Raw genomic sequence first — 16,073 nt, forward strand, 5'->3', positions numbered from 1 at the left:
CCCTAATAATCTAAGCTCCCTGTCAAAGCTTGGAGCCCCAAGGTTCACTATGATTATAGCTGCTCACTCTCAAGCTTTGGATTTGATCATGGCATGAAAATGTATTTGAGCCACATTTCACATTGCGGAATGATGGTAAGCACAGGAAGAGGCCACTGCTGAGACAACTAGCACTCCGTGGAGCAGTGAGGTGGAGGGGCCAGGCTAGGTGTGCAGAAGGGGAGCTGATCTTAGGATAAGCGGGCATGGGATTGACTGATCGGGGTCAGAGGTCAGAGATACAGCCTGCAGGGGACTGCTGCTGCGTCTCAGGTATCTGCCTCAAATCTCACCCCCTCCACTTCTATCTACTGAGTCTGGCTCTGCAGACTAGAGTCTGCCTTAGGTCTGGGAAGGTGTGCTTTCTGGGCATTGCCTCCCAGGTAGCCATATTAATCCAGAAACGAAAGCACTCCTAGTTTTCTGACATAGAACCTCTGACCAGAAACCCAAACGTGTGTTATTGCTAAAAGGAAGGCATGGAGAGAGAATTAGATGTGACCCAAAGTAAGGTCAAGCGTTTGCAAAACTGAGACTGATTTTATACTTTCCACTCATTTTAAATTCCAGGATTTAAAGTGGAACTCAAATTATATATTGGATACAATGAATTACATTCATGCTTATTCATGTGTCTGTTTATTCGGTAACTCATGAGTAATAATTGTGCATGGACTGCATGCACCGGCAGCTGTCTCCACTGTACCGCTGGGACACAAGTTGAGACCCTGATGCCACTTCTTGCTTACACTAGTTCTTCTTGGACTCGGAGGTGTTTTGGGGGCCTTACCATGGTGCCAACTTCCTAAACTGCTTTTGAGGCAGACTCTGACAAACAGGTTTAGTTATTTATTTTAAATTTTATTCCATTTGTAGAATAACCAATGACAATAAACTTAAAAACCTTTAAGAGCTTTATGATTGAAATTCACTAATGTTTGTTCTTTTTCCTTTCTTTTCTTTTCTTTTTCTTTTCTTTTTTTTTTTTTTTTTTGAGAGACAGAGAGCAAGAGAGATTGAGCAGGGGGTGGAGAGAGGCAGAAGGAAAGGGAGAGAATCTTAAGCAGGCCCCAAGTGTAGCTCAAGGGCCAATATCATGACCTGAGCCGAAATCAAGAATTAGATGCTTAACTGACTGAGCCACCAAGATGACCCTTATTCTTTCTTTCATTCATTCATCAAATCATTATTGAGAATCTACTCTGTGCCAGGCACTAGGGATATAAAGATGAACAAGATATTATCCTCCCCCAAAGGATTTCTGTGATCTATTAGAAAAGTCTGACACATGAACAGATGAGGACATTGCAGTGTCAGCGTTATGGCTAGAAGCAAACACAAAGTGACATAAGAAACCAGAAAGGGACCAACTCTCTTGCGTTATTAAGAAAGGGCCCTACTGAAGAGAGATACAGTTGAGCTTGGTGTTGAAGGGCAGATCGTAATATCCAACTGGAGAAAGACATGCCAGATAGAAGGAATAATAACTGCCAAAACATGGAAACCCAAAAGAGCAGTGGACGATTAAGAAACAGGGAGCTCTTGTAACTAAAGTATAGCAATAGAGAGGGCAGCAGGAAGGTGCCAGGGGGCCTGGAAGACAATTGGGTCCAAATGGCTAAGAGTCTTGAGTGCTTATTAAGCTTTGAACCTTACCCTAGTGCCACCAGTATAATCAGAATATCACTCTGGCATGAGAGCAGGGGCTGGATTAATTTATTGGTGGGACTTACAATGAAAGTAGGATGACCACTTGCAAGAATCTAGATGAGGGGTGGAGAGGACTCAGTGTAGGCATGGTGAAGCAGAAGAAATAAGAGAGAGACTTAGCAGTCAACATGCCAGGATTCTGTGATGAATGGGGTGTAGGTTGGAAAAGGAGAAGTGCTGCTTTTATTTTCTTGGCATTTGGTTCATTGCAAAAAAAAAGGAAATAGCTATAACCACTTACTAAAAGGATACTTTGAAATCCTCATAACAATTTAAAATACTTTAAAATCATCAGTCAAGCATTTTGTAACATGGAAAGCCAAACAATACTGCTATTCCCATTGGATAATGGCTGAAGCTCAGAGAAAGTCAATGTTTAGACCCTCTAAACTGTGCCCTGCTTATCCTAATTACATCCATGAACTGGCAATGTTTTCCTTGAGAGCTACCAGTCTGTTTTTCATCAACACCATGGAGGGTATCTGAGTCAAGATGAGGCAATTATTGGGACGCAATCCATCTTGACTTCCTAGAGACCCCATGTGCTTATCAACAACAAGGCAGGAAGGAGAATTTCCTCCCTCTAGGAAAGAGCTTCTGAAAGACAGTACCCTGAATGAGATCTATGTGATAAAGAAAGCTAACTCAATCAAAATTTCCAGATGATCTACGTGACAAGCCAAGAAATGAGAGTTGAATGATAACAACTGACATAATTATTTCATGTATTCTGCTCACAGATCAGCAGATGCCCCGTAGCATGCACTCTTCCAAGTACTTTCCATGCATTAGCTCATTTAATCCTCACAGCAACCCTAAGGGGTAGCTACCAGCATCACCAGGGTTTGAACCTAGGCCATCTGCACTCTTAATCACATCAGTATACTGAATCCTCCATTAGATAATGATTCTGGAAACTACTTCTTTGTTTATTGTAACTTTCTCATAGCAACTTGGCCTGGGGCCTCTGCTACTCCATTTAATAACTTAAGGACAGCTCTATGCACTGCTAGATGGAACTAAAGGTCCCTAAAAGGACATAAGGAAGGAAAAGATATGGGCTGAGAACATCTAATATGCTAAAGTATACATCTTGGTGGTTGTTGATCTTGCTATCACTGGTAATCATTACATTCTGCAGAGGACTTCCAGACTCATGGATGGCCCTGCTCACCAGAGTGAGGTGGTGTCTAGGGAAGTTCCACTATAGAAAGGGAAAACCAGGCTCTGAGAAACAACAGTGGCAACAAGAAGGAAGCTGCTGGTTTCCAGGGTTTTCCTGACTTCCCAGGAATCTTCCAGATTGTTTCAAGATGGCCTTAGAAATAAGTCTCCTATACTATCTTCAAGATAGGACTTCAGTTGGAGGAAAATTAGTCTTTTTTTTTTTTTAAATCCAGGAAAGTTACATTTAAATTTTTTGTTTATTTTTACTTTATATAAAAATTTTAAATTGTGATAAAATACACATAAATGTGAAATGTACCATCTTAACCATTTTTAAGTGTATAATTCTGAACTATTAAAGTACATTCACATTGTCATGCAACCTATCTCCAAGACTGTTTCCATTTTGCAAAACTAAACTCTGCACCCATTAAACACTAGCTCCCTATTCCCCTCTACTCTCAGCATCTGGCAACCACTATTTATTTTCTATCTCTCTGAATGTGATTACTGTAGATACCTCATATGAGTGGATTTTTTTCTGCTTAATATCTCATTGGGGTTCGGAGAGGGAAAAAAAATCCAGCTTTTCATAGCTATCAAAATGATGGGATTCACCATAAGTTCATGGTTTGGACATAAGGTAGCCACATATTTTCTTTATGGCCATCCCTGAGGTGGGCATGGGCAGCAAAAAATAGGGAGCAGCCAGGTCTGGGGTAAAGGAGACCCAAAGAATGGTGAGGTAGACAGCCTAAGGGAAAGGAGGACCCACAGACTGGAGCAGAGACTAAAGAGAACTCTTGAGCTTAACATCCAAACCTACCCCAGTTGCAATAAATGGAAACTCCATGGAGTCAGCTGGTCCTACCTATCATTTTCAACCTTCCTATTCAAGCCATCTGTAAGTTTTGTCAGTTCAGCTTGCAAGTATTTCATGATCATCTACTTTTGTCCATTGTACCTTCAACCCAGCTACCATGCTCTCTTACCAGAACTACTTCTTAGGGTGTCTCCTCTTTCCTTTTACCTCTCTCTAATTTGTTCTCTTCATAGCAGCCAGAGAATCTTTGGAAATCAGTCAGATTGTCTTCTGGACTAAAGGACTCATTGAAACACCTCGTGTGAAGAATATAATCTAAACTCCTTCCCTACAAGTCCCTGTGTGGTCTGGGCCCTCCTGGTCCCCATCTGTTTCATATGTCTCATGCTGGGATTACCAGACTTTGGTCTTATTGCCTTCCTCAAATTTACAAAGGCACTAAGCACTTCTCTCCCCAGGACTTTGATTTGTATTGTTCCCTCTGTGTGGAATACTTCTCCACATTAAAATCTTCCCACATCAAAGTGCTACTTAGAACTAAATGTCTCATCTTCAGAGAAGCCTTTTCTGACCATTCGGTCTAAATTATGGACATCCCTTGTTACTCTTTCTTGTAATTTTTCCTACCATAACACTTTTAACATGTTTTATTACATACTTTGGGATTTGTTTATTGGATATTGGATTGTTTATCAAGCATCTCTCTTACCCATTAGACTGTAAGCTATTGGGGGCAGCATCATTTTCATTTATTAACCAATGTTTACCCAGACATCTACAGTACCTATAGATACTTATAGGCATCCACAAATATTTTTTGACCAACCAAGTGAGTTAATGAATGAGTAAATGAATAAGAACATGAAGTATTCCTTTGAGCTAGAAAAACAGCCTTGATGGAAAGTCCCGGGACTTTCCATAAAAAGAGGAAGAGCTGTCCCTTGACAGATTCATTTGCCCCAACTGACCTCTTGTTGTCTACACTTGGATCCCATTAATCATCCATCCACTGGAATTCTGCCCATTCTTCATGTAGGAATATAAACACTATTATTAAAGATGAAATGGCCTTTTCCATCCCAACAGCAAAGAAGCCAGTGAGCCTCTACACTGTCCATGATGGAGCCGTCCACACTGTTCAGAGGTCACCTTTTTACAACGACATTATCCTTACCATTGGGGGATGGAATGTGGCCATCTGGAAAGAAGGTGTTATGGTGAGTTGCCTGAAAAATGGAGGAGTGGGTGTGTGGTCCTTTGTTACTGAGGAAGACAATGGGAACAACAGGCTGTTGTGACATAACAGTGCCGTGGGGACACTTTTTAGAGAAATTAGAACAGATGGCTTGGGTTCTGGCTTGCCAGCAGACTGTATGCCTTTTGAAAACACAACCATTTGCCTTTCTTCCCTGAGGGAAGGAAACAGTATTTACAAGTTTCTTGCTCTCTAACACCTAACAGTCTTTTCTTTAAAATCTGTCTTGTGGGAGTTGATTTGCTTTGTGTTTTTTCCTCCCCTTAAAATACACGACAGGTTTTACTGTGAAGCCCAAGGAGAAGCTCTGGGTCTATCACCTTTGCTTCTGCACCAGGAATATGTCTGCAGCTTCAGAAAGTGGGAGTAAGAAAGCTAAGGGGTCCATTGCCAAGAGACCAGAGAGAGGCATGGGCCACAGTTAGGCGGCGTCAGGACTCTGGCAGTCAGGATTAGGAGAGGACCAGGTTCCAGGCAAATAGAAGCTAAACTGCCCAAAACTGGAAAGCTGGAAAGACTGATAAAATCCAGTGAAGCAAGGGTGGGGAGAAATCAGCATGACAGGTCCCTTTGCTATGCAATTTAAGATTATCAAAATCTGAACTATATATCTATTTCATAGCTGTCATACATTCTTTAAAAAAATATGTATATTATAAAAGTAATATGTATATTTGTATATATAACATTTATATGAATATATATTCTTTGAATAAAAAATATACATATATTCTTCAATAAAGAATATATAATTCTTTAAATAAAATGATAAAATTGTATATATACATTGTATATATCAATATTGTGTATATATACATTGTATATATACAGTGAAAATTATATATATATATATATACACTTTGACCTAACATTTTCACTTCTGGGACTCTAACTTACATAAATGTGAATTTATGTACGAGTTTGCCATTGAAACAATTAGAAACTACTTAAAGTGCCCATCCACAAAAGGACTTCTACTTTATACCAATGTACTTCAGTGTGTCCAATTTTTTTTTTCTTAGAGTGAATAGGTATCAGTTTTGTTCTGAAAGAAAAATAAAATTCGGCAAGTTCTTCACTACTCAGGGACCAAGAACCTGGTTATCCACAAAAATGGAAGGAGCTGGGCAAGGTGTGCAAGAACAGGACAAGGAGTCCATGAATCTGAGATATTCTTCATTCCCCACAGGGAAGTTTCTCATGCATGTCTCAGAGGCCAGGAAAGAGCTCCATGGCTTAGTTTAGTCTCTGCAGCTATAAGTAGATAAATGAGTACACCTGCTTGTCAGGTAGGGCATGACAATAAGAAGAGAGCACATTTTGTGAAGTGTGTAAGACTGACAATTCACAGACCTGTACCTCTGGGTCAAATAATACATTATATGTTAATTTAAAAAATAATTAAAAAAACAAATTCAGGCACACGTGCATACACAAAAGAAAACAAAAACACCTCCCAAAAAGGGCAAATTACCCCCATGGTAAAGAAAAGAGAAGCTGATCTTGTAATGCTTTGCTGGTCTAAATTCTCTTCCAAATAATATTTACAAGCCTTTGGATGCAGCTCACAGCTGGAAATGACTTTTTATTTCCTTTTTTTTCTTAGCTGCTAGAGTTAACTCCATGGGAAATAGACAACCTGACAGCATAATGAAAGTATGGGTAGAATTTCCTTTTAATCTTTACTTATAAAACATCTGCCAATCTCCAGCTCAACTAGAAAGTCTGATCTTTTCAGCAACTAAAATAAGGGGAAAGGGTTATAAAACACACACACATACACACACACAGGAAAGAAAAGAGTTGGCATTAAATAAAATCCTACAAGAAAAAGAGTTAAGACTTCAGAGTGGGCATATTGTGTTGGTCCATGATGGTAGCCATCTGAGTTGTACTTGAAGGAAATCATTGTGAATACAGCTCAGGTAATAGCAAAAGTTTTCTTGTGTCCTTTTAACAATTTGTTTAAAGATTGGACCCCTCCTTCAGTCATCCTGTGCACCAAAAAGGTACACCGCAGGACACTGGTCCCTGACAAGGCCTGGAGTTTTCTACGTTGGCCGAGAAGATGGATACATTGACATCTGGGACCTTCTGGAGAAAACTCATGAGCCAGCCCTGTCACAAAGCATCTGCATAACTATGATCACCTACATCAAACCCTGGACCTTTTCTGGTGTGTTCATTCTAATTAACTGACCTAAGTTATTTTATTTTTGGCGGGGGGGAGTAACTGGGGCACATTTTGACATCCATCTGGTCTTTTTTTTTTTTTAAGAAATTTTTAAGAAAAGTCTCCAATATTTTTTCCCTCAAGTTTTCCCCATCCTATTTCATCCTTTCTCTTCCCTTCGTTCTTGCATGCAAACTTTGGGTACAACTTGAGTTTCTCTCATTTTCTTTATCAACAATTATTTCTGAGGCATAATTAGTATGACAAGAAGAGGCTGATTTTGAACAAACCACACAATGAAAAGCACCCTTCTTATCTTCTTCAAGTCAGAGAGGGTGATCCCCAACTCTTTGGTACCTTTTGCTGCTTCTTTCCCAAGTAGAGTAATTCTTGTATCTTTAATTTTTCATTATGTCACAAATTTTCAGTATTTTATCATTTTTGTGGTTTTTCCCTGGACAGTGTCAAGCAATTCTTTTCATGAGATCAAATGACTCTCTGGAGTCATTTATCAATTGAAACTTTTAACTTTTGAACTAATTATGAGGAAAAAACAACATAAAGCAAACAAATTTAAGGATGTGGTCCTTGGAAAAAGTAATTTATATCCTTCGTCCCAATTTCTCTGTTTTACCCAAGCACTACTTCCTATGTAAACCCAGTATATTTGCCTCTTTTAAAAGAAGTTAGCCTTTGTTTCCAAAGGCATGCAGGCATAAAATTGTCTTTCTATCCTTTTGTCTCATAAACATTATGTTTAGAAATTCAGTCTTCAGAATTTCTGAGTGTCAGTCTAGCTATTGTTTAAACTTATGGGTCACCAAGTGTGAGTTTTTCCGTCTTTGCTATGAAACATTGCTTTTGTATACAGGGATTATGAGTCTAGGATTTAACAATTTAAACTAAACCTTCTGAAAATGAGAAAAAGAAAAAAATATGATAAACTAGAAAATGAAAATTCTTAGACACATTTGTGTTTTATATCCATTTTCAATGATCAAAAGAAGTGATCTGTTTTTATAATAAGAAACCTGGTTCTGGCGGTGTCTGTGAAATTCATCTGGATAACAGAATCCTTGTAAAGGATATCCTTGTAAAGGTATCCTTCAGCCCTTGTTGAGTCTTTGGTGAAAACTGGCTTCATGACTTTTCTTTGAAAATCTTTCCCTGTGCTATCCCCACTTTCTTCTCCAATCTGCCCAGCAGCCCAGCCACACAGACGGTCAACCTCAGCTAGGAGCCACACTCCTTACATGTGCACCAAGAAGACAAGATTTGAGTTGGGCAGGGTGGCTGACAAAGGCTCAGGGTCTCGGCTTTCATTTCATCAACTGGAAAAAATGATTTTTATATATTAGCTAATATTGTCATCAGTCATGAATGTCTGATGAAGATGCCAAGATTATCATAACCACAGCAGGTCTTTTGGGAGAAAAAGAAAAGCCACATTTCATGTTTAACCTCCAGGGTGACTTTCTGTTTCCCCCCCATTTTTTGGATCTTTCAGCTAAGCAGCAATTTATAGCCATAGGTGATTATTATGGAACACTGCATATATTGGAAATTCCTTGGACATTAAGTCACCCTTCCACCAATGAGGTCAGTACCTTTTGGCTCTAAGAATTTATGTGACCAGAAATTGCTGAGGTGTGTTTTAAAAGTATGTTCAGAAATGATAGCATTTTTGCTTTGTAAGAAAACAAAAGAATCCTACAATCCCAAATAAGGAATGTATTTCTGTTTTATGAGTGAAGTAGCTTGAAACCACAGAAAAACAAATGCACTGAGAGAGATAGCCAGGGAATAAATGAAGCCCAGAGTCAGAAGAGAATGGTTAGGGATTCGTAAGATGCTATTTTCAGATTGTAACCAAAGCACAGGACTCCTATTTCAGTGATACCCTTCCCAGAGGCCGAGATGACATTTTGATACAGCTCTCCATTGCCCACCTCCACCCCATCTTCCCCCAACTTGGTGGACTGTAGGCTGATGGCCGGTGGGGTAAGGGGGGTAGGCAATATTCTGCCTTTCCATGGGCACCACCCACAGGTTTCAGGTAATGTTAATAAATAAGGTGATCAAAAGAAAATCAGTGAATAGAAATATGTAAATAAATATACAACCAACATTAAATATATAGATTTCAATCTGCCACAAGTCCCAGCGTTAGCCTACTTATGGCAAGCAGAAAGGTTTCCATCCCTTGACCACTTTGCCCAAGGTCTCTGCTGACTTCACTGCTTCTGTTCTTCTGTGCACACACAAAGTCCTCCAGGGAACTCAGCTCCCCTTCCTGTCCCTCTAGGGTTTACACTGATCTTCTCATCTGGGTTTTCCAAGTCTGGTTAATGATATAATACTTTCCTCAGGCTTAGAAGTGAGAAGAAAGAAAAGGGAAAAAGCCATCCTTGAGTATGTCTTTTATAAAATTATATATATATATACATATATGTATGTATATATGTGTGTGTGTATATATATTTTCTGCTCTCTCCTTCCAACCCCACTCCCTTCATGGAATCCTCTGATTTGCAGGGTCCTGCACCTTAGCACAGTAGCCCCCACAATGAGCCTAGCTCCCCTGGTAGTGGGCCTGCAAATGGTACCCCAAAGCAGATAAGCCAGCTAGTGAATTACAAAGAGCAGGAATTCTTCCAGAGCCTTGTGAGGAATATGGGGTCTCTACATGGGCACCCCTCTCACAGGCCTGGGATTTTAACAGGTATCCAGCATGAACCACTACTTCGAAAGAGAAGTTAAGCATCTGGAATATGTAGAGCAACGCAAGAAAATCCGTGAACAAGAAAAGAAGGAAATGGAGCTGGAACTTGAGAAGAAAAAAGTTGTAAGTGAAATTTCAGAAACAAAAGCTGTTGCCTTCTTCAAACCCCAGTGGAAATATGTATATTTGGCTTATTCCACAGTTTGCATGGGAAAATTATGGCTTTCCACATTCTTCTCTTGTTCTCATGACAGTCAAGAGGGCATATCTCTCATCTCCTAGATTACCATGAGTGACAACTGTCAGTTGGACACCTGGTAGATTCTATCCAACTTGACTTTCTGAAGTTTTCCGTAACTTTAAAGTCCTTTAGATACAAAGGCATCTGAATATCATTCATAGATACAACGATTCAAAATTGGGGATCTTTCATTGCACAGAATTTCAGCATCTGGTGAATAATAACTTAAAAACAGGTAGTATAAGGGGCACCTGGATGGCTCAGTCCAGAGAGATTCTGACTCCTGATCTTGGAGAAGTGAGTTTGAACTCCACAGTAGGTGGAGAGATTACTTTAAAAATTTTTTAAAGAAAAGCAGGTAGTGCAAAAAGAGTAGAATATAGAGTCTAAGACACATGGGCTCAAATTTCAACTCCACTGACCACTACTAACTATGAGATCTGGAGCAGGGCTCATGTCCCTGCTGAGCTTCAGTTCTCATCTTTAAAATGGGAATACTGATAACTACCTTTTAGGATTAGTCTTTCAGTTCTGTAACCTGACAAAGAGTAGACTTTCAATAAATGGGAACCCAGATGCAGACAGATGATAGGAACTTTACTATAGTATAATATTAGGGAACTATAAAATTTGAGATAGAGGAGAATTTGGTAGAGGATACACCTTTCTACTAGGAAGGAATCTAAAGTTCTGAAGGCCCTCACCTTCTTGTCTCTCAGCCTCTGTTTGATATGAACCCTGTCAGCCTTCCCTTGCCCATGGGGATTGGGACCTTTGGGTATTCTGTGAATTCAGTTGCTCTCTCTCTCTCAGCCGTGGTCCCCTCAGTCCATGTTTCTGCTTCTCTCTTGCACATTCCCTACCTAGGCCTTTTGTCACCAGCAATTTCACCACTGGTCCCATTTATAGATTCCTTACAGGCAAATATATAACTTCCTCCAATAGTGTTATTCATGGGAGAGCATGAGCACGTGGAATTCTTAATGTTAATATTATTACTTATTCATAGATACACATTAGTGTAATACAAGCAGAAGGCCTCACTCCAAAAGCATTATTTAGAGGTGACAAGGTACAAAGAATACAATCAATTAACTTTTCATCATTTTCCCTGCTACAAAAAATTGGTCTTGGTCTGTTCTTTTGTACAATCACAAACACTGGTTGAAATTCTGTGGTGGGAGGTAACCTGACACCCTTCCTTTATGCCCGCAATTACCTATGATTACTGTGAGTGTTTAAATACCACAACGATGGTTCCTAATCATCCACATCAGTTGAAAGCCAGTAGACTTGTGGGAAATAATTTGCATATGAAATACTTTTAAAACACCTGAATAATATAGTAATCATATCTTGAAATTGTACCACATACTTGAGTTCCCAGAACATCTCCAATTTCTTCCTGTAGCTTCATTTCCATTTGACATATTACCGTCTTTATTTTTTTTTTAAGATTTTTAATTTGTTTTTTATTTGTGAGAGAGAGCACAGGCAGGGGAAGGTGCATAAGGAGAAGCAGACAACCCGCTGAACAGGGAGCCCATCATGGGACTCAATCCCAGAACCCCAGGATCATGACCTGGGCCAAAGGCAATGCTTAACCGACTGAGCCACCCTGGTGCCCTGACATGGTATCCTCTTTAAATTAGAGCTACCATTTCTCACGTTTTCTCTGGAACTAGATTGGGGATAAGCAAATGGATTTAAAATGGCTCCTCTGTCACATTTAGAACATGGAAAGCGTCACCAAGGAAAAACAACTAATATCAGTGAGAAATACCTTCCAATGATCAACTGCTGATAAAAGGGAAAATGGGAAAAACTCTAACAACCTCAGAGGACTGTAGTGGAGATTAAGTGAGTTAAAACATTTCTAGCACTTAGCCAGTAAGCGGCCCATAGAAAATGGTAGGAAGCATCTACTATTATGATTACAGAAGGCAGGGGAAGATCACACAACCATCCAGCAAAGCTGGCCTTCACAAGTGTCCTGGAATTGCCAGGGATGAGGCTGTATGCGTCAACCCCACATCAGAAGGAAACCATACACCTACCTCTTTGCAAATATCAAGTCTGCATACAGCTCACTTCCTGAAAAATAATATTAATTACAGCTCTAATAGCACATGAAATGGGAGTTTTTCTAACAAGTATTTCAGCTGGCAACCCAAAGCTAGAAAAAGTAGCAGCTTCTGTGTGATCTCTAAGCCCATCTAAATAGGACTTAGTAGGGGCGCCTGGGTGGCTCAGCGGGTTAAGCCGCTGCCTTCAGCTCAGGTCATGATCTCAGGGTCCTGGGATCGAGTCCCGAGTCAGGCTCTCTGCTCAGCAGGAAGCCTGCTTCCCTATCTCTCTCTCTGCCTGCCTCTCCATCTACTTGTAATTTCTCTCTGTCAAATTAATAAATAAAATCTTTAAAAAATAAATAAATAAATAAATAAATAGGACTTAGTAGAGGGAGGAATTCAAAGGAATTCTGTAAACTCTAGTTCATTATCCACACTCCAGGCTACACAAGGGAGATAAGAACCATGGGGGGGAAAGGAAGTCTAAAATAGGTAGAAGAAGGGATTCCTTTTTTCTTTCTTTCTTCCTCCCTTTCTTTCTTTCTTTTTGAGAAAGAGGTGTCAAAGATCCATGTATTCCTACCTCCCAATTCTGCAAAACCAGACTCCATGAGGAGACCTTCAAGGGACTCCTGCTAGAGAAGGGTTTCTGGCCAGGATAGAAATCTGGACTCTTCTCCTCCGGCAGGAGGCTTCCCAAGCCACAGAGATCTGCGCACACTTCTCTACTCTATCTCTGCCACTCCTCTTCAGAGCCAGCCGCCCCTCTCCCTCCCAGAGCCAGAGATGCCCTCCTGCAAAATGTTCCCAGAGGGCAGTGGCTAGGCCAACTGCTCAAAAACAGCCCCTTCTTTTCTTTGGTATTTCTAACTATCAGTGCATTATTGGGATGATTTGGCTTTTCCCCCTAGAAAACGTATCAGAAGTCAAAGGAACAGTTGGAGGCTGAATTGAAAATGGACTACGAGAGTTACTTAGAACTGGAAAAGAGCATCCTCATCAACCTTGGCTTCATCAAAGTGAGAGAGACAATGTCATTCCTGGACTTGTAGAAAAGCTTTCTGCAGGGGTGTTTTGGGGCCTTTGTAGGACTTTCTTTTCTTTTTATTCATTATTTTTTATGTAAGGATTTTTATGTAAGAACTAGCAAACTAAACATTAAATAGGTTTACTTATAAATATTTATTTCACAGCTATTAAAACTTGATTTATAACAATTAGATCTGTTTTGATTTTTGGATTGAATGTGTCCTAAACTTTCTACTGAATATGAAGTTTACCAAAAACAAAATTTCATTTTCCTATAGTAATCCCTTCACCCCCAGTTCTTGACATCTATTTGGAGCATTTAGAGCCCGTATTCCCAGAAAGAAGTGGAAATCAAACTTTGTTCCCAATTATCATGTTGCTTTTGGTTGTCCCTCCAAACAGTGCTTCCCCCCCACCATAGGACCCTGCACAGATTGTAGAGCTATGTGCTAAATACAGTAGTAGAAAATTGAATCCAAGTATATATGTATAAAGAAAGGATACCTAAAGATCGTGTTGGAATTACCCAGAGAATACAAGGTTAATGTAACTGTAGAAAAGAATGACTGATTAAAGGAGAGAATTTATGATACCAAATGGATGAAAAGAAAAAGGGGATAAAATTTGACATCTGGGGAGGAGCAGGAGACTGAGATGACATCAGGTCATAGGAGTTTAACTAGATAGTTACTAAACCATTCTGAACACCTACAAATCCAAGAGGACACCAAAGAGAAGAAGAGCAGCAATTCTAGAAGAGAAAATTGACCACTTTCTGAAAGGTAGGACATGTGGAGAAGTGAATTCAAAGCAACAGGAAGATAGACTGTGGTGGGAGGGCCGGCTCCCAGCAAATGGTAGAGCAGTGGAGCACAAAATCTGAACTTTTAGAAGTCTGCTCCACTGACGGACATCACTCCAGAGGCTAAGTGGGGGTGGGGCCCTCACAAGGACAGTGTGGTCTCGGGTCCCAGGGGTCACTGAAAGATTGGGATGTCTGAGTGTAGCAGAGCTCACAGGTATTAGAGTGGGGAAGCCAACTACAGAGACGGAGCCAAGGAGTGAGCTCTCAGCTCAGGGCTACCTTAAACTATGATCCAAGGCAAGTTAGACCACTGCTTTTTGAGCAGGGACCCCACAAGTGGTAAATCTGGGGAGACCCACCTTCCTCTGCTGGAAAAGCAGAGTGGCAGGAATTTGCTGAGTTTGGAGACTCCAAGCAGGGCTGTGTGCCAGAGACAGAAACGCTCGGCCACAGGCTTGGTGAGCTCAGAGCATGGCTAGAGACCAGGGAGACAAGCAGTGATTGACTGCTTTTCTCCAATGGCTCACTGAGGACTGGGGCCCTGAGTGCTCAGCTCCTTTGGGACAGAGATTAGGAGGCTGCAATTTTCATTCCTGTCCTCAAGAACTCTATGGAAAGCATTCAGGGAACACAAGCTCCCAAGAGCAAACCTGAGCCGATTACTTCGCCCAGCCCTGGCAAGGGCAGCACAATTCCACATTGGGCAAAGACATTTGAGAATCACTACAACAGGCCCCTCCCCCAGAAGATCAGCAAGAATATCCAGCCAAGACCAAGCTCACTGATCAAGGAGAACAGTGGAATTCCAGAGGAGGGGAAAGCAAAGCATGGAATTCATGGCTTTCTCCTCATGATTCTTTAGTCTTGCAAAGTTAATTATACTTTTTTAATTGTATTTTTTTCTTATTCTTTTTTTAACTTTTCTTCTTCTTATTTTTAACGTTTTTTCACTAGTTTATCTTAACAATACCTTTCTAAAAAAACAAATCTTTTTAAACCATTATTATAGTCATATTTTACCTTCATTGTATCTAACTTTATTTTTTTGTATATATATAGGGCTTTTTCTTCTAAAAAATTTTGGGATACAATTTCTTCTAATAGATCAAAGTATACCCTAAATCTAGCACAGGGCTTTGTTCTAGTCTCCAGGCTGAGCAAATACTCTCCACTCTCTTTTTCTTTCTTTTTCCAACCAATTTATCTTATCAATTCTTTTTTTAGATTTTTTTTAAAAATTTTCATCCATTCATTATTCCATCCCTTCATCATGTTTACCCTTATTTTTGTAAAAATATATGTTTTTCTTTCTTTAAAATTTTGGGGATAGTTTCATCTAAGAGACCAAAATACATCCAAATTTCTGGGATCTTCGCCACCCTTTTAGTATTTTATTCTCTTAATAATATATTCTTATCTGGATAAAATGACAAGGTGGAAAAACTCACCACAAAAAAAAAGAACAAGAGGCAGTACTGAAGGCTAGGGACCTATTCAATATGGACATTGGTAGTATGTCAGATCTAGAGTTCAGAATGATGATTCACAAGGTGCTAGCTCGGCTCAAAAAAGGCATGGAAGATATTAGAGAAATAAAAGCCCTTTCTGGAGAAATAAAAGAACTAAAATCTAACCAAGCTGAAATAAAAAAAAAAAACTATTAATGAGGTGTAATAAAAAATGAAGTCTCTTACTGCTAGGATAAATGAAGCAGAAGAGATATAGAGTGATATAGAGGACCAAATGATGGAGAATAAAGAATGAGCAAAAGAGAGACAAACAACTACTGGACCATAAGAGGAGAACTCCAGAAATAAATGATACCATAAGATGAAACAATATTACAATAATTGGGATTCCAGAAGAAGAAGGAGAGAGGAGGAATAAGGTATATTTGAGCTAATTATAGTAGAGAATTTCCCTAACAGGCAAAGGAAACAAGCATCAAAATCCAGGGGGCACAGAAAACACCCCTCAAAATCAATAAAAATAGGTCCATACCCTGTCATCTAATAGTAAAACTTACAAGTCTTAGTGACA

General features: G+C 39.8%; 1 protein-coding gene across 1 annotated transcript in view; it reads left to right on the forward strand.

Annotated features, from left to right (window-relative positions):
* DNAI3 (dynein axonemal intermediate chain 3) overlaps positions 1–13,419 on the forward strand; it is a 68,992-nt gene extending 55,573 nt beyond the window's left edge. The window contains exons 19-23 of the mRNA XM_004752678.3: positions 4,826–4,956; positions 6,966–7,170; positions 8,675–8,766; positions 9,890–10,012; positions 13,111–13,419. Of these exons, the coding sequence (XP_004752735.1) occupies positions 4,826–4,956; positions 6,966–7,170; positions 8,675–8,766; positions 9,890–10,012; positions 13,111–13,251 (692 nt within the window). The 3' untranslated portion in view covers positions 13,252–13,419. The remainder of the gene's footprint in view (positions 1–4,825; positions 4,957–6,965; positions 7,171–8,674; positions 8,767–9,889; positions 10,013–13,110) is intronic.
* The last annotated feature ends 2,654 nt before the right edge of the window (positions 13,420–16,073 follow it).

Source organism: Mustela putorius, unplaced genomic scaffold (assembly GCF_011764305.1).
Source record: "Mustela putorius furo isolate JIRA1106 unplaced genomic scaffold, ASM1176430v1.1 tig00003853_pilon_pilon_pilon, whole genome shotgun sequence".
Classification (NCBI taxonomy): Eukaryota; Metazoa; Chordata; class Mammalia; order Carnivora; family Mustelidae; genus Mustela; species Mustela putorius.